Source organism: Gopherus evgoodei, chromosome 10 (genome assembly GCF_007399415.2).
Source record: "Gopherus evgoodei ecotype Sinaloan lineage chromosome 10, rGopEvg1_v1.p, whole genome shotgun sequence".
Taxonomy (NCBI): domain Eukaryota; kingdom Metazoa; phylum Chordata; order Testudines; family Testudinidae; genus Gopherus; species Gopherus evgoodei.
The window spans coordinates 51,751,248-51,775,636 of record NC_044331.1 but is presented as its reverse complement, the minus strand read 5'-3'; the positions used below and the strand labels follow the sequence as shown (position 1 = coordinate 51,775,636).

General features: G+C 45.5%; 1 protein-coding gene across 1 annotated transcript in view; it reads left to right on the top strand.

Annotated features, from left to right (window-relative positions):
• NLRC3 (NLR family CARD domain containing 3) overlaps nt 1–24,389 on the top strand; it is a 93,593-nt gene that overhangs the window by 31,457 nt on the left and 37,747 nt on the right. The window contains exons 2-5 of the mRNA XM_030577762.1: nt 10,916–11,093; nt 13,121–13,381; nt 20,218–21,961; nt 23,847–23,933. Coding sequence (XP_030433622.1) covers nt 11,087–11,093; nt 13,121–13,381; nt 20,218–21,961; nt 23,847–23,933 — 2,099 coding nt within the window. The 5' untranslated portion in view covers nt 10,916–11,086. The remainder of the gene's footprint in view (nt 1–10,915; nt 11,094–13,120; nt 13,382–20,217; nt 21,962–23,846; nt 23,934–24,389) is intronic.

Below are 24,389 nucleotides of genomic sequence, written 5' to 3'. Positions count from 1 at the left end.
CTGAAACCTTCTCAGGTTAATACTCCCCACTCGGCATTCAAATAACACATCAAGAACTTCGTCACACCTGGTTGGGTCAGAATGTGGGAGAAGGCTGTGCAAGGACCTTTTGCTTTCCTCTTGTGCGCCTCAGCAGGGAACTGCCACTTAGGTACAAGTCATCATGATCACATTTATAATGTGTGAACAAAATAAAGTCCAGACCAGTGATGTACATACTTGGCATTTTAAAAGGGCCTTTTTCACAAACATGAAAATAGTTATGAGCCAGATCAGCTGGGAGGAAGAATTTAATCAAAAAATGTGAATGATAAATAGGAATTGTTTAAGAACACCTTACTAGATGCCCCAAAAGTCATAGTCCCACAAGGAAGAAGGCTGGTTAAAAAATGGACCTGATTTAGAGGGGAAGTGAAGGCAGCTATGAAAAATAAAAATAATATATAACAAATAAAGAAAGGGGAAATTGATAGTCATAAATATAAATCAGATGCTAGATATTGTAGAACATTGATAAGGGAAGCAAAGGGACACAAAGAGAAAACCATTGCCAGCAGGGTTAAAGACAATAAAAAAGTTTTTTAAAAAGTACATTAAGACCAAAAAAATCCTAGCAATGGAATTGGTCCATTACTAGATGAAAACAGTAGAATTATCAATAACAATTAAGAAAAGGCAGAAGTGTTCAACAAATATTTCTGTTCTGTATTTGGAAAAAACAGATGATGTCATATCATATGATAACACTCTTTCTGTTCCTCTTGTATCTCAAGAGGATGCTAAACAGCAGCTGTTGAAGTTAGACATTTTAAAATCAGGAGGTCCAGGTAACTTGCATCCAAGACTTTTAAAAGAGCTGGCTGAGCTTGTTGGGCCATTAATGCTGGTTTTCAATAAGTCTTGGAAACCTGGGGATGTTCCAGAGGACTGGAAGAAAGCTAATATTGTGCTGGTATTTAAAAAGGGTAAGTGAGATGACCTGGGAATTATAGCCCTGTCAGTCTGACTTCGATCCTGGAGTACATAATGGCGTGTCTGATACAGGAATCCATTAATAAGGAGTAAAAGAGGGTAATATAATTAATGTCAATCAACATGGGTTTATGGGAAACAAACCTCTTGTGAAACCAGCACGATGCCTTTTTTGATGAGATTATAAATTTAATTGATAGTGGTAATAGTGTTGATGTAATATACTTAGACTTCTGTAAGATGTTTAGTATCAGAGGGGTAGCTGTGTTAGTCTGGATCTGTAAAAGCAGCGAAGAGTCCTGTGGCACCTTATAGACTATCAGGTGTATTGGAGCATTAGCGTTTGTGGGTGAATACCCACTTCGTCAGATCCGACGAAGTGGGTATTCACCCACGGAAGCTCATGCTCCAATACATCTGTTAGTCTATAAGGTCCCACAGGATTCTTTGCTGCTTTTGTAAGATGTTTGATTCAGTACCAAATTACATTTGGTTAAAAGATTAGAAAGATATAAAATTGTCACACATTGCAAGTACCAGGTCCAAGCTGGTAACTAAGCTTGGAGGTTTTCATGCTAACCCCCATATTTTGGACGCTAAGGTCCAAATCTGGGACTAAAGTTATGACATGGTGTTAGCGGTGGGATAGACAAAATCCAGAAGCCAGTAGGAATATTATATTTTTCTTTTCTCTGCTAAGGGCTTTTTAGCAGAGAGAAACAGTTTGGTTTTAAAAGGGAACCAGAGAGAATTTTTTTTTCTGCTCCCTCTGGCAGTTTGTGGCTTGCATCTTAAGCAAGAAACCATTAAGGTGCTATTAAGAGTCTTTTGTCACACAATAGCTCTCCCATTGAGAGTCATTACCAGCACTATATACATGCAAATAAAGTGGTTTTTCAGGTTTACTTAACATTGAAGATTAGCTAAAGGCACTGTTGCTAGGCAGACTCTAGGAGGCAACAGAGCCTGCAGTTCAGAAGAGAAACACCGGAGGGCACCCCAACCCAAGAAAACAGGAATCATTACTTCTAAGGCAAAAATTGAGGCCAAAGAACAAATCAAAGAAGCTGAACACAGGCGACAACTGGAAATAAAACAAAAAGAGATGGAGATGAAAGAAAGAGAAGAACAGATCAGAGAGGCAGCCTACCAAAGAGAACAGGCAGCCTACCAAAGAGAACAGGCAGTCAAAGAGGTGGCCCACCGCCGAGATATGGAAAAACACCAAAAAGAAATTGAAAAACACCAAAAAGAAATGGAAAAACAACAAAAAGAAATGGAAAAACAACAAAAAGAGTATGAAGAGAAGGAAAAACAGAGAAAACATGAACTGGACTTGGCAAAAGCTGGGCTGCATGTGCCAGCCAACCCTAGCAACCTGGCACCAATTGTTGCTCCACAGCACAGGAAATTTCCCACCTACAAGGCAGGTGATGACACCGAGGCCTTCTTGGAAAATTTTGAAAGAGCCTGTCTTGGGTACAGCATCCCCGAAGACCAGTACATGGTCCTTACAGATTCAGGGTCTAATTTCCTGGCAGGGACCATGGAAAAACTGTGGGAAACTCATGGGTGAATCACTTGGTTGCCACCCCGTACCACCATCAAACCAATGGCCTGGTGGAAAGGTTCAATGGAACTTTGGGGGCCATGATACGAAAATTCATCAACGAATTCTCCAATAATTGGGACCTAGTGTTGCAGCAGTTGCTGTTTGCCTACAGGGCTGTACCACATCCCAGTTTAGGGTTTTCACCGTTTGAACTTGTGTATGGTCACGAGGTTAAGGGGCCATTACAGTTGGTGAAGCAGCAATGGGAGGGGTTTACGCCTTCTCCAGGAACTAACATTCTGGACTTTGTAAGCAACCTACAAAGCACCCTCCGACACTCTTTAGCCCTTGCTAGAGAGAACCTAAAGGATGCTCAAGAAGAGCAAAAGGCCTGGTATGACAGACATGCCAGAGAACGTTCCTTCAAGGTAGGAGACCAGGTTATGGTCTTGAAGGCGCAACAGGCCCATAAGATGGAAGCATCATGGGAAGGGCCATTCATGGTCCAAGAGCGCCTGGGAACTGTAAACTACCTCATAGCATTTCCCAATTTCTCACTAAAGCCTAAAGTGTACCATGTTAATTCTCTCAAGCCTTTCTATTCCAGAGACTTACAGGTTTGTCAGTTTACAGTCCAGGGAGATGAGGCTGAGTGGCCTGACGGTGTCTACTACGACGGGAAAAAAGACGGTGGCGTGGAAGAGGTGAACCTCTCAACCACCCTGGAACGTCTGCAGCGGCGACAAATCAAGGAGCTGTGCACTAGCTTCGCCCCATTGTTCTCAGCCACCCCAGGACGGACTGAACGGGCATACCACTCCATTGATACAGGTAATGCTCACCCAATCAGAACCCCACCCTACCGGGTGTCTCCTCATGCCCAAGCTGCTATAGAACGAGAGATCCAGAACATGCTACAGATGGGTATAATCCGCTCATCTACCAGTGCATGGGCATCTCCAGTGGTTCTGGTACCCAAACCAGATGGGGAAATACGCTTTTGCGTGGACTACCGTAAGCTAAATGCGGTAACTCATCCGGACAACTATCCAATGCCACGCACCGATGAGCTATTGGAGAAGTTGGGAGGTGCCCAGTTCATCTCTACAATAGACTTAACCAAGGGGTACTGGCAAGTACCGCTAGATGAACCTGCCAAGGAGAGGTCAGCATTCGTCACCCATGCGGGGGTGTATGAATTCAATGTCCTTCCTTTCGGCCTTCGAAATGCACCCGCCACCTTCCAGAGGCTGGTAGATGGTCTAATAGCAGGACTGGGAGAATTTGCAGTTGCCTACCTCGATGATGTGGCCATTTTTTCAGACTCCTGGCCCGAACACCTACTACACCTGGAAAAGGTCTTTGAGCGCATCAGGCAGGCCGGACTAACTGTTAAGGCCAAAAAGTGTCAAATAGGCCAAAACAGAGTGACTTACCTGGGGCACCAGGTGGGTCGAGGAACCATAAACCCCCTACAGGCCAAGGTGGATGCTATCCAAAAGTGGCCTGTCCCAAGGTCAAAGAAACAGGTCCAATCCTTCTTAGGCTTGGCCGGATACTACAGGCGATTTGTACCACACTACAGCCAAATCGCTGCCCCACTGACCGACCTGACCAAAAAGACCCAGCCAAATGCAGTTAAGTGGACTGATGAGTGTCAAAAGGCCTTTACCCAACTTAAGGCAACGCTCATGTCCTGACCCTGTGCTCAGGGCCCCGGATTTGACAAACCATTCCTAGTAACCACGGATGCATCTGAGCGTGGTATAGGAGCAGTGCTCATGCAGGAAGCAACAGATCACAACTTCCATCCTGTCGTGTTTCTCAGCAAGAAACTGTCTGAGAGGGAAAGTCACTGGTCAGTCAGTGAAAAGGAATGCTATGCCATTGTGTACACCCTGGAAAAGCTACGCCCATATGTTTGGGGACGGCGGTTCCAACTACAAACTGATCATGCTGCACTAAAGTGGCTTCATACTGCCAAGGGGAACAACAAGAAACTTCTTCGTTGGAGTTTAGCTCCCCAAGATTTTGATTTTGAAATTCAACACATCACAGGAGCTTCTAACAAAGTTGCTGATGCACTCTCCCATGAGAGTTTCCCAGAATTCAGTAGTTAAAATGTGTTCTTAAAATGTAAAAGTCTGTTAGTTATATACTTTGTAGTATATGTAAAGGTGCATGTGTTGTAGTAATCTGTTTATTTTAAAGTTCTAGAAGGAAATCGCCGCCAGTGAGCTTCCCCACTGTCTGCAATTTGGGGGGCGTGTCATAAACAGATAGCTAAGGGTTAATGTCTCTTTCACCTGAAGCACCTGACCAGAGGACCAATCAGGAAACCAGATTTTTTCAACTTTGGGTGGAGGGAATTTTGTGTCTGAGGTTTTTGTTTTCTGTCTGCCTGCTTTCTCTGAGCTTTGGAGAAGTAGTTTCTGCTTTCTACTCTTCTGTTTCTAAGTGTAAGGACATAGAGATCAGATAGTAAGTTATATGGTTTATTTTCTTTGGTATTTGCATGAATATAAGTGCTGGAGTGCTTTGATTTGTATTCTTTTTGAATAAGGCTGTTTATTCAATATTCTTTTAAGCAATTGACCCTGTATTTTGTCACCTTAATACAGAGAGACCATTTGTATGTATTTTCGTTCTTTTTATATAAAGCTTTCTTTTTGAGACTTGTTGGAGTTTTCTTTTCTGGGAAATTTCAGGGAAATTGAGTCTGTACTCACCAGGGAATTGGTGGGAGGAAGAAATCAGGGGAAGATCTGTGTGTGTTGGATTTGCTAGCCTGATTTTGCATTCCCTCTGGGTGAAGAGGAAAGTGCTTTTGTTTCCAGGACTGGAAACGGAGAGGGGGAGTCACTCTGTTTGGATTCACAGAGCTTGTGTCTGTGTATCTCTCCAGGAGCACCTGGAGGGGGGAAGAGAAAAAGGATTATTTCCCTTTGTTGTGAGACTCAAGGGATTTGGGTCTTGGGGTCCCCAGGGAAGGTTTTTCAGGGGGACCAGAGTGCCCCAAAACACTCTAAATTTTTGGGTGGTGGCAGCAAGTACCAGGTCCAAGCTGGTAGCTAAGCTTGGAGGTTTTCATGCTAACCCCCATATTTTGGACGCTAAGGTCCAAATCTGGGACTAAAGTTATGACAGGTTAAAAGATTAGAAAGATATAAAATTGTCACATATTAAATGGATTAAAAGATGGCTAACTGATAGGTGTCCAAATGTAACTGCAACTGGGGAATCATCATTGAATGCATGTTTCTATTGAAGTCCTGCAGGGATTGGTTCTTGGCCTTACACTAGTTAACATTTTTATTAATGACCTGGAAGAAAACATAAAATCATCACCCAAAGTTTCCAGATGACACAAAAATTGAGGGAATGTGAAGAGGACAGGTAACCACTACAGGGCAATCTGGATCACTTGGTAGACTGGACACAAGCAAACAATGTTAATTTTAATATGGTGTTAGGGTTCCGTCCCCACTCTGAACTCCTGGGTACAGATGTGGGGATCCACATGAAAGACCCCCTAAGCTTATATTATATCAGCTTAGGTTAAAAACTTCCCCAAGGCACAAATTTCTTGCCCTGGGATGGTATCACTTCCATCACCGAGTTAGAACAAGATTCAGAAAAGGACCACTTGGAGATTCTGTTTTCCCAAAATATCCCCCCAAACCCCTTCACCCCCTTTTCTGGGGAGGCTGGAAAATAATATACCAACCAAATAGGTAATCAAGGTGAGCACAGACCAGACCCTTGGGTTTTTAGGACATTAAAACCCAATCTGATTCTTAAAAACAGAACTTTATTATAAAAAAAAAGGTAAAAGAAGCACCTCTGTAAAATCAGGATGGAAGGTAATTTTACAGGGTAATAAGATATAAAACACAGAGGATTCCCCTCTAGGCAAAACTTCAAAGTGACAAAACACAGGAATAAACCTTCCTCTCAGCATAGGGAAATTTCACAAGCTAAAACAAAAGATAATTCAAAACATTTTTTGCTATTACTTATTATTTCTGCAATATTCAATGTAGCGTTTCAGTAGAAGCTGGTTTACTTGTTTGGTCTTTCTCTTTGTCTCAGAAAGAACACCACCACAAAGCACAAAGCAAAATCCTTCCCCCGCAGATTTAAAAGTATTTTTTCCCCTTATTGCTTTTTTTTGGTTAGGTGCCAACCGGTTATTTAAGCTTCTTAACCCTTTACAGGTAAAGGAGGAATTTGATGCTACCCTTAGCTGTATGTTCATTACATATGGCTAAATATCAGTGTATACATCTAGGAACAAAAAATGCAGGCCGCACTTACAGGATGGGGACTCTCCTGGGAAGCAGTGACTCTGAAACAGAATTGGGGGTCATGGTGGATAATCAGCTTCCAGTAACATGCTGTGGCCAAAATGGCTATTGTGATCCTGGGATGCATAAATGGGAATCTTAAGTATGAGGAGAGAGGTTTTCACCGCTGTGTTTGGCGCTGATGTGACTACTGCTGGAAGCCTGTATCCAGTTCTGGTGTCTACAATTCGAGAAGGATGTTCATAAATCAGAGAAGAGCCACAAGATGATTAAAGGATTAGAAAAGCTGCCTTCTAGAAAGAGACTCAAGGAGCTCAGTCTAGTTAGCTTAATAGAGAAAAGGTTTAGAGGAGACTTAATCACAGTCTATACGCAGGTACATGGGAAACAAAAATTTAATAATGGGTTCTTCGATCTTTCAGAGAAGAGTCTAACATGATCCAGTGGCTGAAAGTTGAAGCTAGACAAATTCAGACAGGAAATAAGGAGTAAATTTTTAACAGCGAGAGTAATTAACCAGTGGAACAATTTACCTTACTGTCATTAGAGGAATGCGACCCTGGAATATCCCAACATACAACAGAATATCCCAGGGCTGTAGTGGAATTAGAAAAAATGTCTGATGTTGTTTATTCCCTCCCACCCCTGCAGGTGGAATTCATTTTATTCTGCTAATGTGAGGCTGATAGTTTCCCTAGAGAGAATATTACATTTTTAGAGTAGCACCGGGTCTGGGAAATTGCAGCATGGCCTGTGGGTAAATAATCTGTGATATCAGAGTCAGTCACCCACAATCAGTGGCCGAACGCAATCCATTGAGGTTTTCCAGGAGCAGAAGATAAAGAGAGATGAGGCAAGAGCATTACATGCAGCAGAAGAGCTTCTGATTGTAGCCTGGTTAGCGTCTACCCAGAGAAGAAGGAAAACCCAGTGAATGAGTTGAACTTCGCAGCCTGGTTAGATCTGACAGGACAGCTGCAAGGAGTGACGGTTTAGCCAAAGAATGGCTGACACGCTGGACTGTCCTTAATTTGATCATGTATCCTAATTGCACAAGTCAACAGCTCAAGGGCAAAAAGAAATACGAGATGAGACAATTCATCAACCACTGAGAAAAAAATAAGTAGCTCTTAGGCCACCAATAAAACTCCTTGAAGAGGCAATGGGCAAACCCTCAAAACATGTCTGAGGCATGAGGCCAAATTCAAACCACTGTAAACCCCCAAACGGACAGATCCAGTATAGCTCAAAAGGGGGAGAATAGAGCTGGGAGAACTGGATTTGCTGTTTCAAGAAAAAGTCTGCGATTTCAACCCATTTTTTATTCAGAATTGGAACAAAAACAAAAATGTTCCGAATCTCCTGTGAAACAAAATTCTGAGTTGTGTGGGGGCGGGAGGAGGGATGGTGGTGACAGAGTGCTGGGAATCAGCCACTGATGCAGCACTCTGGTCACTGTTGAACCCATACATCCCCCCAGGGAGGGCCTGGTTAAGGAGAGGAATTCCTGATTATGGGATCTGATTGGGGTGGGAGTAGCTAATGAGTTCAGTAACACCGAGACTGGATAAAAGAGCACGGGAAGGAAGGGAGAGGGAGGGGGAGGATGCAGGAGAAAGAGATAAAAGAAAAGGCTAAAAGGGCCTGTCAAAAGGGAGTGCTCTGAGAGAAGATGCTCTCCTCACCCTGCTTGTTGGAGAAGGGGGAGGAAAGCTGGATAATATTGTAAACACTCTGATGGCACTGAAAGGCAGGCAAGTCAATCTCTGCAAATAAACAGCATGGAAGGTCTCAGAGGGGCTGCACATAAAGGGTGGGCGCAGTGGGACCCTGTCACAGTGGGAGTTGATTGAAAACTTGCGTGTTGATAAAATAGAAACGTTTCTTGCTGATTTCAACTTGTTTTTCGTTTGGTTCGGGTGAGTTACTGAGCTCTGTGCTTCCCTGACCCGGGTGGAGCTGAGAAGTCAGGCCGAGGCACTCACTGCAGCACTGCTTCTGGCACTGGATTTGACTGTGTTGTGTTTGGGTTGGTTCTGTTGTGCCGTGCTCCAAGCAATGGGGTGGGGACACTCCCTAAGCAGGGTTCTTATTTAAAGTTGTTGTTGTGCTATATTGTACCCTCCCCTTCCGTGTGCAGAGGGAATGGGGATCCAGTTAATCCCAGCCCCAAGGCAGCACCTCCAGAAGAACCTCTCTCCCCTTCTCTTGACTCAATGGAAGCCCCTTCACGGTGGCTCTCTGAGGTGCATGAGGGTTTGTGCTCAGGGTTGTCTCTGGAGGAGGCATTGTCCTCTTGCCAACCTCAAGGGAATTTGCTGTGCCTGTGACCCTCTGGAGATGGTATGGGGGCAAAGCCCACAGGAGAGACCCTTCCAGAATGCTGATGAAGGCCCCACAGGACAAAGTGGGACTGGGAGCCATTGTACAGGGACCAGGCTTTTGAGTGGATGTCCCTGCCCTCTGCAGATTTCCCAACATCTGCACACTCCTGGGGGGAGGGGAAAGCGGGCATTCGTTTGGGAGGCTGAACCCTCTCCTGTTCCTGTTGGAATAGCCCTGTCTCTCAGCTCCTGGCATGAGAACTAGTAGCAATGTCTGCAAAGGCAGCCTCACAAAGGGCCATATCTTAGCCACATGGGAGCATGACCCTCCACAAGTTCTCTTCAGAGAGTTTCTTTTGCACGCCTCTGTGGGAAGGGTTGGGTTTGCTCCCCACCAGAAGAGAGGAAGATTTAGCCCTGTCCCTTGGCAAGGCTGTGCCATTGGACCTGCTCTGCGAAGGGCTCCCTTGGGTCTGCTTGTCTCCAGGAGCCCCCTGGAAGTAGGGATCCCACCCTAGGGAGGAGGATGTGTGCAAATGCAATGCAGTCTGTGGTTGGAACACCTCTGGCTCCCAGCCTGGCTGCATGCAAGCCCAGCAGACAGGTGAACATAGCTCTGAAGACAGCTGACCCCCCTGTGCCATTTTCCACCTGGGGGTGGGGAGATGCATGTGCAGAGACCCCCCTCCACATGGATCAAAAGGGGCCTGGTTTTCTTTGGCTTCTCAAACCAGATGTTTTCCTCTTCTAAGCGATCCTTCCCTCCCACTGCTTGCGGCACAGGAAGCTACTGAATTCAGCGGCCACTTTCACAAAGCAAAGCAATTAGGCAGCAATACTGAAGCAGTGAAATGAGGAGTAGGTGGGTGCTCGTTAGCCTACTTGGAGCATGATTAATTTGTGCAGTTGAAAACAGAGTGAGTACAGAGCTCTGAAACTGTTGCTAATTAACAAAGCTGGGGCAGAGGTTCTGGGCTCTGATTAGACCTGCTCAAAACTGAACGAGGCCCCTTGCAGCTGTGTGTTTTCTTTTGGCTTTATATCTTCCTTTCCAAACCAGAGTCAAATCCCTACCCAGCAGTCCCTAGGGGACTATGCTTAGATTTTCACACTGACACTTGGGGGACACGTGGCAGGTGGCATTGAGAACTGGCGTCACTGGTCTAGCCAAGAAAGACACTGGCCCAGTGGTCTTGGCACTGGCACTATGGCATAGGCACTGAAAGCTGGCATAGGCAGCCTGTGCATTCAGACTGTGATGTACCAGCATCCTGGCACAATGTCTCAGGATCCAGCTCCGTAACACAGAGAGCATTGATCCTAGCGGCGCATGGACAGACTGATATTTAGCTCTTAGTACCGTGGGGATCATGGATTTGGGCAGCAGCATCCTGGCATGGGTCTTGGACTGGGGCCCCGAGCTGTGGCATGACTGTGAATGAGAATTTCAGAGGCTTGCAACCTGCTCAGTCTCTGGCAGTAGCTCTTGGAGGGGCTTTCATTGCAAGCTTTCAGTAGAGTACTACACTTTGAATCAGCAGCCTCACTGGGTCTAGTGCAGGACATTTTCCTGGTAGCTGCAAAAGTTTGTCTCAGTCAGAAGTGGCTCATGTCACCATGGCAGGGTAACCTTTCCTGTCGTTAAAGGTTCCTCCCCTCCTGTTTTCCCAACAGGCTGTGAGGAAATGCACCTGGGGGTCAGGTTTTGAGTGGTGCTGGCTCCCACCCTGCTACTGATGCTTTTCTTCTCCCTCCCTCAGAAACATGGAAAAAGGCTAACTGTCGCAGAGTGAGCCGTGAATGCTGTGCCCGCATTGGGGCCCCGGCCTGAGAGGACAACGGGCAGAGTCAATGGGAAGGCAGTGGGCTCTGCCTGCCAGTCGTCACACTGCAGTCGGAAAGAAGGCTTCTAATGCCACTGGAACCCCCTGATGGAAGGTGAGCAGGGATGTGAACGGCGAGTGTGCATAATGATTGGGGATCTCTCTCAGCAGACGTTTGTCTTCAGGTTGCCCCTGGTGGCAGCTGCCAGGGATTGCTGTTGTGAGCCAAAAGGTAACTTGCTTTCTGACTCCTGGGAAAAGGTGGGGAGCTTTCTCTGATGAGATTTCCTTGGTGCGAAGGGGCCATTTTCAATGATGAGCTGTTTGTGTTCCATACTGTGAGAGGAAAGGACGAGGCTGCGAGGTGAAGGGTCTCCAGCCTGGTCTACACTAGAAAATTAGGTTGGTTTAACTACTTTGGTCAGGATGTGAAAAATCCACACTTCTGAGTAGTGGTGTTAAGCCGACCTAAGTCCCTATGTAGACAGTGCTAGGTTGATGGCAGAATTCCTCTCTTGACCTAGTTACCTCCTCTCAGGGAAGTGGACTAACTACAGTGACTGGAGACCCCTTCCTGTTGGTGTAAGTAGTGTCTACACTGAAGCACGGCTGTGCCACTGTAGTGTTTTAAGTGCAGACGAATCCTTCCTAGCTTGTCTTTTGAAAAGTGAGACACACAATTTTTAACCCCTCAAAGGCTGGACCAGAGTTACCAGTATTGTGCTGGGATATGTGGGATATATTCTCTCACCACCTTTGTTCCATTCATCGTAGCCGGCCTACACAGTATCATGCAGTGCATAGGATGAGGAGTGGGGATTAATGACCACAAAAGGACTCAAGTATGTTGCTATAAAATCTTCTGATGTTGAAGCTGACATCTGCAGAGCTCCTTTCTAATAGGCTGGTTCCTGAGGGACTTAGCTTAGGTGTCATTTCCTCTCCTAACATAACCAAATACCTAAATGAGCCCCGTGTTCCCTAACACCAAGTCCAGTTTAAGTAAGAAGGAGATGTTCAGAACGTGGCCAGAGAAGTGAATATATGTGACTGTCCAGCTTAACCAATCAGAAATGTGACAACAGCCATGTTTGTGATGTCGTACCTCTCCCAGATGTGAAGAAGAGCTCTGTGTAACTCGAATGGTCTCTCTCACCAACAGAAGTCAATACAATAAAAGATATTGTCTCTCCCTCCTTGTCTTTACAACAGTCATGGGAATTGTAAAGCTATGAAGGACAACCTCTACATTTATGGAGGTGTCATTCAGACTGGGAGGCATATCTCAAGTTGATCAGAGTTTTTAAATGGAAGTGGAAATCCCAGGAAGATAAGACTTTCTGGTAAGATTTCTGGTGCTTCACTTTTTCACTAGGGATGAAAGCTTCCCAGAATGATCTTTCTTATGGTATTTTGCGGTGCTTACTTTGTAATGAAAGAGGTGCCAGGGCTCAAGCAATTTTTTTACTTTCATAACTGATACAGCAAGCCCAAAGGTGCCGGGGCTCTGAACTGCCAAGCCTAGAGGTGCCAGGGCTCAGCCGTGGCACAAATTAAGCACCAGTATTTTGGCTTTTGGCCCAATCCAAGCTGTGCAGAAATGTCCAGAAATAGTTTGAGTTTGACGTGAGTTTTTGGTGAAAGCTCACGTTGGCTGAAACTGATTCACACAGCCCCATTGGGAAGCATTTGTGTTTCTCAAGATTGTCCTCTAAACCTTTCTCCCTTTGAGAAAGAGGCGTGATTGCGACCAATGCATTTGTATTTGGAATTTTTCTTCTAATGGATGAAACAGAAATAATGGAGCAGGAACTTAGTAGCTCAACTGGTGCTGGATTTGGTTTGGGATTCTCTCACTGGCACTCGATGGTTTCACCTTAGTGTCATGTTTGGACAGACCTAGTCAGTTTCAGTTTTATCTCCTTATGTATTTCCTTTCTGGGCAGCATGTTCTGTTCATTATGGTGCAGAGTCTATACAGAGACTGCCTTGTCCAAGCAGCGCCTTGCCACAGTTGTGTCATCTACCTGCCTATCACCCTTCTGTCTCCTGTCACTCCTGAGCAATGCATCCTCAGCACATAGAAAATCCAGATACTGTCAGTGACTCTTCACACTCATCACCCCCCACTCTTCCTCACAGGGGTTTGGATCAACCGCTATCGGAAGCAGCTGATGAGGTCCATCTCGCCACAGTTCCTGGAAGAGATCATCTGCTACATGAGGAAGCTGGATCTCCTCAGTGCTGAGGAGGCAGGCCAGGTTCAGGAGGTGAGCTCCCTATCGGAGCAGGTGAAGGCAGTCATGGATCTTCTGGCTGGGAAGGGCAGCTATGCCTCTCAGTCCCTGCAGACTTACATAGAGACAACCAACGCCCAGCTCTATCTCCACATCACCGTCTATGGTAGGAGATGCTGTTTGTTGTCTTCTGTCTGTGTGCATGTGTGTCATAAAAGCCTCTGTGTGTGTGCACACATGCTTCAGCATTGCGTGCAAGCAGATGTGTATCTGTAGCATTCACAAAGCCAGGTGTACCCTGGGGAGCTTTGACCGAGTAAGAACAAAAAAGGACCTCTGGGTCTGACCCCTGTTGATTAAGAGAGCCAGCTAAGAACACTACCACTGGGACACTCAGACTCTAAGATCAGAAGGGACCATCATGATCATCTAGTCTTCCTCCTGCATGTTGCAAGCCACAGAACCTAACCTGCCTGCTCCTGTAATAGATCCCTAACTTCTGGCTGAGATATTGAAGTCATAGAATCATAGAACCATAGGGTGAGACAGGACCACAAGGGTCATCTAGTCTAACCCCGGACCAAGATGCAGGATTTGTTGTGTCTAACCCATCCAAGACAGGTGGCTATCCAGCCTCCTTTTGAAAACTGTCAGTGCAGGAGCTTCCACAACATCTCTAGGCAGTCTGGTCCATTGTCCTGCTGTTCTTACAGTTAGGAAGTTTTTCCTGAGATTCAATCTAAATCTGCTGTGCTGTAGTTTGAACCCATTGCCTCTTGTCCTGCCTTCTGTGCCAAGAGAGAACAACTTTTTTTCATCATTTTTGTGGCAGCCTTTCAAATATTTGAAGACTGCTATCATGTTCCTCCCTTAATCTCCTCTTTTCCAAACGAAACATCCCCTGTTCTTTCAGCCTTTGCCTTGTGTTCCATCCCTTTGACCATCTTTGTCACTCACCTCTGGATCCTTTTCAGTTTCACCACATCCTTTCTATACACTGGTGAACAAAATTGGACACAGTACTCCAGCTGAGACCCAACCAGTGAAGAGTAGAGCGGTACTATCACCTCCTGTGACTTGCATGCTATGCCTCTGTTAATCCAACCTAAAATTGCATTTGCTTTTTTTGCAACAGCATCGCATTGCTGACTCATGTTGAGGTTGGGATCCACCACAACTCCCAGATCCTTCTCAGTGGTGCTGCTGCCAAGCCAGTTATACTCCATTGTGTATTTGTTTTTCTCCCTTAAATGTAGCACCTTACATTTGTCTTTGTTGAATTCATTTTGTTGTCTATTCTCCAATTTATCAACATGCCTCTGAATTTTAGCTCTAGCCTCTAAAGTGTTAGCAGCCTCCCCAGCCTTGTGTCATCTGCAAACTTGATCAGCCTGCTCTCTATTCCTACATCTAGATCATTAATAAAGATGTTAAACAACAGCAGACCAGAGCAGATCCCTGTGGAACCCCACTTGAGACCATGAATAGTTACTCTTTGTTTGGTGTTGTTTACCAATTTTGTATTGACTTAATGGTAGTTCAGTTGAGCCCCCATATCTCCACCTTACTTATGAGACCGTCATGTGAGACTTGGCAGAAACCTTGCCTTCCCCCCATCCACCAAACCAGTTATCCTGTCAAAGGAGGAAATTGGCAGGATTTGTTTGTGGTAAATCCATGCTGGCTGCTAGTGATCACCCCTTCATCCTCCAGGTACTCGCAAATGGAATGTTTCATACATTGCTCCTGGTTCGGGGTACCAGCTGCTTTGTCCTGACTCAGACCTGTGTGCAGATAACTTGAACCTCCTGAGAAAGACACTCACACCAACTCTAAGCACATTCCCTTATGAGCCACTGCTCTCTGATCCACCCTTCCCACTGCTGGCATGGCAGAGCCAAGACAGGGGCTATAGTGTGTTGAGGAGAAGGTGAAACAACCTGCAGAATCAGGACACAAAATGTGGGCCCCACTTCAAGGACAGACCCCTCCTTTGTCTGACCTGCTCTGAGGAATGAAAACGTCTTCTGTATTTCTCACCCTTGTCAGTTGCTAGGGATGTTTGCATGAAAAGAGGCTCATTATTGATTAGGACCAGACCTGCTTATCCGTCACCTGCAGCTGCTTTTTTCTGATAGTGGCACTGCCATCGCCACAATGTCAGTGGAAGATTATTTATGCGGGCTTAGTGTTCCGTGGTGACGAGGCACACGTTGGAGACAGTCACTGAGAGAATTACAGCTCTACGAGATGGCACCTTGTTTAGTATATCTGCTTCCTGCATGTCCTGGAGTCCTGGCAGCAGATTCCAATCTGTGCAGTTCCACTACACTCTGCCCACCATGGCATTTGCAGTTGAATCTTCTTCACTTCCAGCCATCACTGCTAAGTTGTGCTGCTGTGTGCTCTTTGGCAGTGGTTTAGAACATAAGAATGGCCATACTGGGTCAGACCAATGGTCCAGCTACCTCAGTATCCTGTCTTCCTGTCTACTTCAGTATCCTGTCTTCGTCATGCATCTGACGAAGTGGGTATTCACCCACGAAAGCTCATGCTCCAATACGTCTGTTAGTCTATAAGGTGCCACAGGAGTCTTTGCTGCTTTTACAGATCCAGACTAACACGACTACTCCTCTGATACTGTCTTCCGACAATGGCCAATGCCAGGTGCTTCAGAGGGAATGAACAGAACATAATCATCAAGTGATCCATCCCCTGTCACCCATTCCCAGCTTCTGGCAAACAAGCGAGGGAAGCCACCCCTGCCCTTTCTGTACCTTTTCCAATTCCAGTAGATATTTTTTGAGATGGGGCAAGCAGATCTGCACACAGTATTCAAGATGTGGGTGTACCATGGATTTATATAGAGGCAACATGATATTTTCTGTCTTATTATCTATCCCTTCCCTAATGGTTCCCAATATTCTATTAGCTGTTTTGACTGCTGCTGCAGACTGAGTGGATGTTTTCAGAAAACTATCCACAGTGACCCCCAAGATCTGTTTCTTGAGTAGTAACAGCTAATTTAGACCCCATCATTTTGTGTATCTAGTTGGAATTAAGTTTTCCAATGTGCATTACTTTGCATTTATCAACATTGAATTTCATCTGCTGCTTAGTTACCCAGTCATGCAGTTTGATGAGATCCCTTTGTGTCATCTGCAAATTTTGCCACCTCACTGTTTACCCCCTTTTCCAGTTCATAATTGTGGCTGTGTTGTACTCAAGAGGTAGCTGCATTTCAGTGGATGGCAAGGTGATCTCAATAGTTTTGCTTGTTAAGTTTGTAAAGCAGGTTTGGATCCTCTGAGATGGACAGGGCTACAGGATGGTACACCTTAGCTGCCCGTTTTACTGGAAAAACAAGTTTTAGCATCTTAGAGTCAACGAGGCTACACAGAACAAGTTGTTACCCTCTGCTGCCTCAAGCAGCATCAAGAGAAGCAGCAGCCATTGCTGATAGTGATGTAGGAGACAGAGAGAGCTCAGTCAGTCAGCTCGACTCGGGTCCCAAGTGGGGCTGGCAGCCGTGGCAGTTAAAAACCCATTATTTAACTGGCTCTGAGGGAGAGGGGGCATCTTGTCTGATCGGGAACGGGTTAGAAGATAGAATAAAGAAAAAGAACTTGAGTGAAATGTTGCTGAAATGCTTGTTTCTGGGGAGCAGGGGGAGACACTGGAGTGTACATGACCCAGTTTGGTAATTCCTTACCACAGGAGACAAGGCTGCCAGGCTGCGGTCTGCTTGATCTGTCTGTCCTACGTGTGTTATGGGTCTGTGGGACTGGGGAGGCTGCAGGAAGCGTCTCTGCACCACCAGCATGGTGGCGGAGCTCAGCACCTACACTCCTCCATGGAAAAGGACTGCTCTCTCCTACTGCCCCCAGGTGTGCTATGGCCCATGGGTGGAGTTGGGGAGGAGGCCATATCAGGACCTGGACCCTGTCCCAGGCAGCATGGCTGTCTAGATGCACAGGATGAGCATGCTGCAGCCCCTTCAGGCCTGTTCTATCTGTGTGCCTGGGAGCTGCAGGAGGGATTATGTCTGGTTTAGGAGCCCCACATGGGGTGGTGCAGCTCAACACTGGCCCCAAGACAGGCCTGGGGCTCAATGTGCATGGCCAGACCATTAGAAAATGTCTTGGGTCATATTACATTACAAATACTGTACAATGAAAGGGTGCACTGCCCTCAATGTAGGGCTGCGGCTAACCACAACAATCTAGCGCTCAGGAATCTGGCAGTGACAGCGCCTGGACAGAGCGAAGGGGCTCCCAAAAGCCCTCCCCAGCATAGTATGAGAGAGGAATCTAGGACTGAGTTTTTGTGCATGTGGAGCTGCACCCCAAGGACCATTCAGGAGCAGGTACCTAGCTCTGTCTTTCCTGTGGGAGCTGATCAAAGCCTCCTAGTCCACACACCTAATTTGTCTGTCTTCTCATTTCTCTGCCTCAGGCAGCAGTTCGGTGTAAATCAGGTTGCTTAATAATTTGCCACCTAGATGCTGAAACGCTGCTTCAAGTGAGAAAGTTTGAATAATTCAATCAGGGCTCTACCGTCTGGATGGTAATTGCACAGAAAAGCACTCAATAACATGATGGTGAAGGGATCACGAGTTAAAGTCTCGTTATGTTTTGTTTCCGTGTGTCAGCATCACACAGCCTCAAAACAAGAAGTCTGGTGCTATATTTAAAAAGTAAAGGCCATGTTCTGATGATGATTTACTGAGCACCACAGTCCCCATTCCAGGGATTTTACAAGCTAAATCCATCATGGAACGTACAGTGCAGACATTGGGCTGCTACTGTAAGCCATGCTACGGCAAACTGGAGTCATTGACAGCTGAGTCTAACATAGACTAGATAGGTTTTAGAGTGGTAGCCGTGTTAGTCTGTATCAGCAAAAACAACGAGAAGTCCTTGTGGCACCTTAGAGACTAACACATTTATTTGGGCATAAGCTTTCTTGGGCTAAAACCCACTTCATCAGATGCATGAAGTGAAAAATACGGGAGCTGGTATAAATACATGAAAGGACAGGGGTTGCTGTACCAAGTGAGAGGTCAGTCCAACAAGATAAATGAATTGGTAAAGCAATCCCCATCCTTTCAGGTATTTATATCTGCTCTTGTATTTTTCACTTCATGTATCTGATGAAGTGGGTTCTAGCCCACGAAAGCTTATGCCCAAATAAATTTGTTAGTCTCTAAGGTGCCACAAGGACTCCTCATTGTATAGACTAGATAGACTCCCTTAGACCTTGTCTACACAGAAAAGATTTTTTTCAGTAAAATCTAAGAAGTGAATTTAAACTGTTATCATTGTACCAGTATCGATCTGAATGTGAACGCTCCTACTGCAGTAAAAGAATGGCTTTTGTCAGTTTCACTTTTCTCGCTTGGGAAGGAGTTGAAGTTAAATCTAAAAAAGCCACTCTTATTCTGGAATAAGAGTGTCCGCATGGGTAACAATATTGGTATAACTCAGAGATAGGCAACCTATGGCATGGGTGCCAAAGGCGGCACACAAGCTGATTTTCAGTGGCACTCACACTGCCCAGGTCCTGGCCACCAGTCCAGGGGGCTCTGCATTTTAATTTAATTTTAAATGAAGCTTTTTAAACATTCTGAAACCTTATTTACTTTACATACAATATTTTAGTTATATAGTATAGACTTATAGAAAAAGATCTTCTAAAAATGTTAAAATGTATTACTGGCATGCAAAATCTTAAATTTGAGTGAATAAATGAAGACTCGGCACAGCACTTCTGAAAGGTTGCTGACCCCTGGTATAACTGGTAAAACTTTCCTGTGTACACAAGGCCTTCAACTGACTGACTGACCCACTCACTACCATGTTGTTTGCATCTCCTGCTTACACATCAGCTCTGAATTTAGCCAAGAGAGTCTAGCAAGAAAAGCAGCTAAGAGGAAAGGGTGCATGAAGATGTAAGTTAATTACCCTCTACTTCAGTGTACCCTTGCCCTCTTAGACTCTGTAATATTCCATCGAAGAGAGTGGGAGACAGTGTAAGGTGTTCCAGCATACACCATCCTCTGACTGACCTGCCAGTGGAATTGCACTGATGCAAAAATCACGTTCATTTGGAAGCCACAGAGCTGCTTATTTCTGTGAAGGACACTCTGAGTGGGGAACTTGCACTCCCAGATTTGGAGTTGAACTTGTGCTGAACTCGGACCACAACTCACTTTGGTTTGTTGTGAAACTGTGATTGACTTAACTGGCAGGCACAGCGAGGTGTTAGCGTGGCTATGGGAGCCATTACCATGAAAACAAAAGAGTTGGTAATGGATATCAGGAAAGCTTTGTATGAGGCCTGAGGGTCAGCACCAGTTCAAATCTCAGACTGCAAGAGAGGCTCTCCCCCAGAAATCAATGGTTCCATTTTATGTGAACCAGTGTTTTCTATCACGGCAATTTAAGACAAGTGCTACTTCTGCCACTGGGAACTAGATTGATGGGATCACAGCTGGGAGAATTTATGACCATTGTTGTCAAAGATTTGCCACTTCAGGCTTTTTAAACTTCATTATGAAACATTTTAAGCTAGACTGAACAAAGTCCTCCAGCACATACAGTAGGGACAGTTGTGCATTTGCTTGGGGGCTGGAGTAGATGACTCCATCTCTAACTTCAGTGATTCAGTGATAGGTGCAGTCTCCTGCCCTGACGTTCAGTTTACACATTACTCGACAAAGTAGAGGTAACCTGCAGCTAACGCAGTTCCAGCCCGGTCCTTTTGGTCAATTGGTGGATGTATCTGAGTAATGAGAGCCTTGCTCCCCATTTCAATCACATCCACAGCCAGTGCAACCCTCCCCCTTGGTTGCAAGTTTCCAAACCTGTTTTCCTGACCTCCAGAAGCTCCAGCTGGCTTCTCTTCCCTGCAATAATGAGAAAAAGTCACGCTTTGCCTATTGCTTATGCTTGTGGTCATCGTCTGTCTCCCTCTTGACCTATTTTGCTTTTCTCTACACAGACCCTATGGTGCAAAAGCATTTGGAAAGTCTCCAGAACCGCTATGGAACTGGTGTGGAACTTGGCCAGCTGGAGAGGCTCACTAATCTTCTGCTGGTGGAAGGCTTGACAGATATTCAGCAGAAAGAGCATGATGTCATGCAGATTGAGGCCACCAAAGGCATGAGAAATATTGCCAAGAAAATCCCCCTGGAGAAGCTCTTTTTACCTCTGTCTAAAGTCAGCATTCCTCCTCGAATCTCTGTGACCGTGGGTGTGGCTGGGATCGGCAAAAGCACCTTGGTGAAACTGTTTGCTTGCATGTGGGCCAAAGGGGAGGTCAATAAGGACATCATATTCGTGCTGCCTCTCACCTTCCGGGAACTGAACACTTATGAGAAGCTCTCTGCTGAGAGGCTCATCCGGTCGGCATTCCCTCATATCACTGAACCCAGCTTTATCTCCAATGGCACCGCCCGGATTTTACTTATTCTGGATGGCTTGGATGAGTTTAAGACTCCTTTAGATTTTTCCAACACAGTCGTTTGCACGGACCCCAAAAAGGAAATTCAGGTGGATAGTCTGATCACCAATATTATCCGTGGCAACCTGTTCCAGGAAGCTTCCATTTGGGTCACTTCACGGCCCGCAGCAGCCAGCCAAATCCCAGGTGGCCTAGTTGACCGGATGACAGAAATACGAGGTTTTGGAGCTGTGGAGATCAAGGACTTCTTGGATCAGATGTTCCTTGAGAACAGAGACTTATCCAGTCAAGTCTTGGGTCAGATCAAGGCTAACAGATCTTTGTACACAATGTGTACGGTTCCTGCCTTTTGCTGGATATCTGGCTCCTCAATGGGCTATTTCCTAAAGAACAGCACTGATCAATCCCAAGAAATGACAACTGTTCCTAAGACTTTATCAGAAATCTACTCCTATTACTTTAAAATGGCACTGAGTAGTGACTGGCAGGAAAAACAGAAGGAGACTCCCAGGATAGAACAAGCTATAAACAACAGCAAAAAAATTATTGGTAACCTGGGTCGGCTGGCATTTTATGGTCTGCTCAAGAAAAAGTATGTATTTTATGAACAAGACATGAAAGCCTATGGCATAGACCTCTCATCACTACAAGGCAGCTTGTGCAATAGGATGTTACTCAAGGAAGAGATGCAGTTCTCCACTGTCTACTATTTCTCCCATTTAACCCTCCAGGAGTTTTTGGCAGCCACTTATTACTATGCTTCAGCAAAGCGAGCAATATTTGATCTCTTCACTGAGAGCGGGATGTCCTGGCCTAAGTTTGGTTTCCTCAATCACTTTAAGAACGCTGTCCAGAGATCACTGCAGTCAGATGATGGGCAGCTGGATATCTTTGTGCGCTTTCTCTCCGGACTTCTCTCCCCGCAGGTGAACAAATTGCTGTCCGGTTGGCTCTTGATGAAGGATGAGCATAACAGCTTCCGAAGCCACGTGATCAGCTTTCTCCAGAGCTGCCTGAACACTGACTATGTCATCTCCTCCAGGACCGTGAACGTCATGCAGTGCTTGTACGAAATGCAGCACATGGAGTTGGCCAAGACTATGGAGGAAGCTATGAAAAACGAGAGCTTAGCTGGGATGTTAACGCCAGTGAATTGTTCTGCCCTGGCTTATCTCCTGCAGGTCTCTGAGGTGTGTATGGAGGAGACAAACCTCTCCAACTGCCTCACCTACAATATCTGCAAAAGTCTGCTTTCCCAGCTCCTCTTCTGCCGTAATCTCCGGTAAGTCAGATCAGGGTTTTGTGTAGGGACCGGGACTATTTCCATGTTCCTGTGACGTGCGGTAGAAAGCAGCAGCTGTTTAAAGGATATGTGGCAATTATTTTATTCAGGACTATTTTCCTGCAAACAGAAATATACTCTGAGGATGGTATTAGGGTGACCAGATAGCAAGTGTGAAAAATCAGGACAGAGAGCGAAGGTAATCGGTGACTATATAAGAAAAAGCCCCAAATATCGGGACCATCCCTATAAAATCGGGACATCTGGTCACCCAAGGTATTATGGTCATGTGGTACTGAAAAATATGTGTCATGTTCAGAGCAGGGGGCTGAAAGTCCAGAGTCTTGAGGTCTTCTAGTGCAGGGGACTAGAGCAGAAAGCCTCTTGAGCTCCCTTCCAGTCCTATGATTCTATTATTCTATTTTTGGCTCTGCCACTGACCTGCTATATGACCCTGGGCAAGTCAGTCCAGCGCTGTGCTTCAGTTTCTCCACTTGTAAAGGGAGAGGATAATACCTACTTCACAGGGGTGATGTGAGGCTTGGTTAATCCAGAGTCTATTGCAGGAGTGGGTGAGGTTCTGTGGCCTACGATGTGCAGGTCAGACTAGATGATCGTGATGGTCCCTTCTGACCTTAAAGTCTATTAGTCTAATATACTCAAAATGCCATGTGTTCTTTGGGTGAAAGAAGCTGGAGAAGTGGAAGTGACAGTGCTACTATGCCAAACATCATGCTGTGTTTGTTATTACCTATGTGTATCAATGGCTGATGAGCTATCCTGAGATGCTGCTAGTATTGCATTATGGGGGCCACTTGGGAGACCACGGAGTCTGGAACTGGGATTCTTGCTTTGTAGGCTGGTAGAGATAACAAGACTAATAGGAGGCAGGTGGTTTTCCTTGAACTACTTTCACATTGTACCTTCATCTCTGAGGAGCAGAGGCTAATTCACTTGCCTTCACTTTATAGTACTTGGCCTCTCTGCTGACGTTACCATAATAGGTGTCAATTTAATTGGGTGAGGGATGATATGGGCACTTCTCCACTAGGAATTGGACTCAGATCCCCAACTCATTTCACACTGGCCAATGGACAGCCCTTAAAAGACCTTTAGTTATTGCTGGCCTGGATGAATGAGAATCAGCAACTCAGAGGTAGTCATCCCCAAAAGTCACCTGTCCCTAATATCAGACTTGGTGGCAAGTGGACAAAGTCCGACCAGATGACAAGGACCACCACTGGCCTAAACACAGTGCATTTTAGTGTTGTGCATGCATAGAGCATGTGTTTAATGGTCATGACATGACCTGTGGCAGCTACAACCTAGTGCCATCTTACAAGACTTATAAAGAGAGGCCCCGGGGCAGGCAAGAGTCCTGTATCGCTATCCTGGAATATGCTTTACACTCCTGCCATATCTTTCATTGGAGGAACCCAAAGGACTTAAATGTGATTTTTGCATAAGTGAAGCATCTCCAAGTTTTTAGAGGGCATTGTCTTTGGAAGAGTAGGGCCTCCTAGAGTTATCCTGGGATGCTGGTAAGTGTGACTGAGTTATCCTAGAGAGAACAGACTCTTCCAGTGCTGTGCATATGGAATATTCTCTAGTCATGAGGATCAGCAGCATATGGGCTCTCGGCTCCTTGCTGGGGTATAGTGGGGGAGTTCAGCTTGACTGTGAAAGGCAGTATCTCAAGGAACACACTACCTCTGACGGGGGTCACTCTGTGAACTCTTGAGCATGGAAACTACACAGATCAGGATCTTTTCATTTTTTCTGAAAGCTCTCACTCTCAGCAGCTCAAAATGGACATTTTCTCCTCCTCGTATTATCAAAATGTTTTGTTCTCAGCCACCTCTTCTTCTTTTGCTTTGTTGGCCAGGCTGGACAATAACAAGTTTAAGGACAATGTGATGGAGCTGTTGGGCAGCGTGCTGAGCGTAAAGGATTGTCAGATTCAAAAGATGAGGTACTGGCTGGCGTTCATAAAATATTTTGTGGTGTCACTGCAGTGGTCATTTGAGCTAAAGGTCCATGAACACTTTAAACATTCACATGATTGAAGCCGTGTTGTAAGACGTGCCCTCAACACAGCATTGCACCATGTGTCTCTGCATGTTCATCTGCTCAGTGTGCAGCGGCAGTCAACAAAGAGAACAGAACAGGGACCATTAGGAAAGGGAGAGAATAAAACAGAAAATATCATAATGCAACTATATAAATCCATGATATGCCCATACCTTGAATACTGTGGGCAGTTCTGATCACCCCGTTTCAAAAAAGATGCATTAGAATTGGAAAAGGTGCAGAGAAGGGCAATAAAAATGATTAAGGTATGGAACAGCTTCCATATGAGGAGAGATTAATAAGACTGGGACTTTTCATCTTGGAAAAGAGATGACTAAGGGAGAATATGATAGAGGTT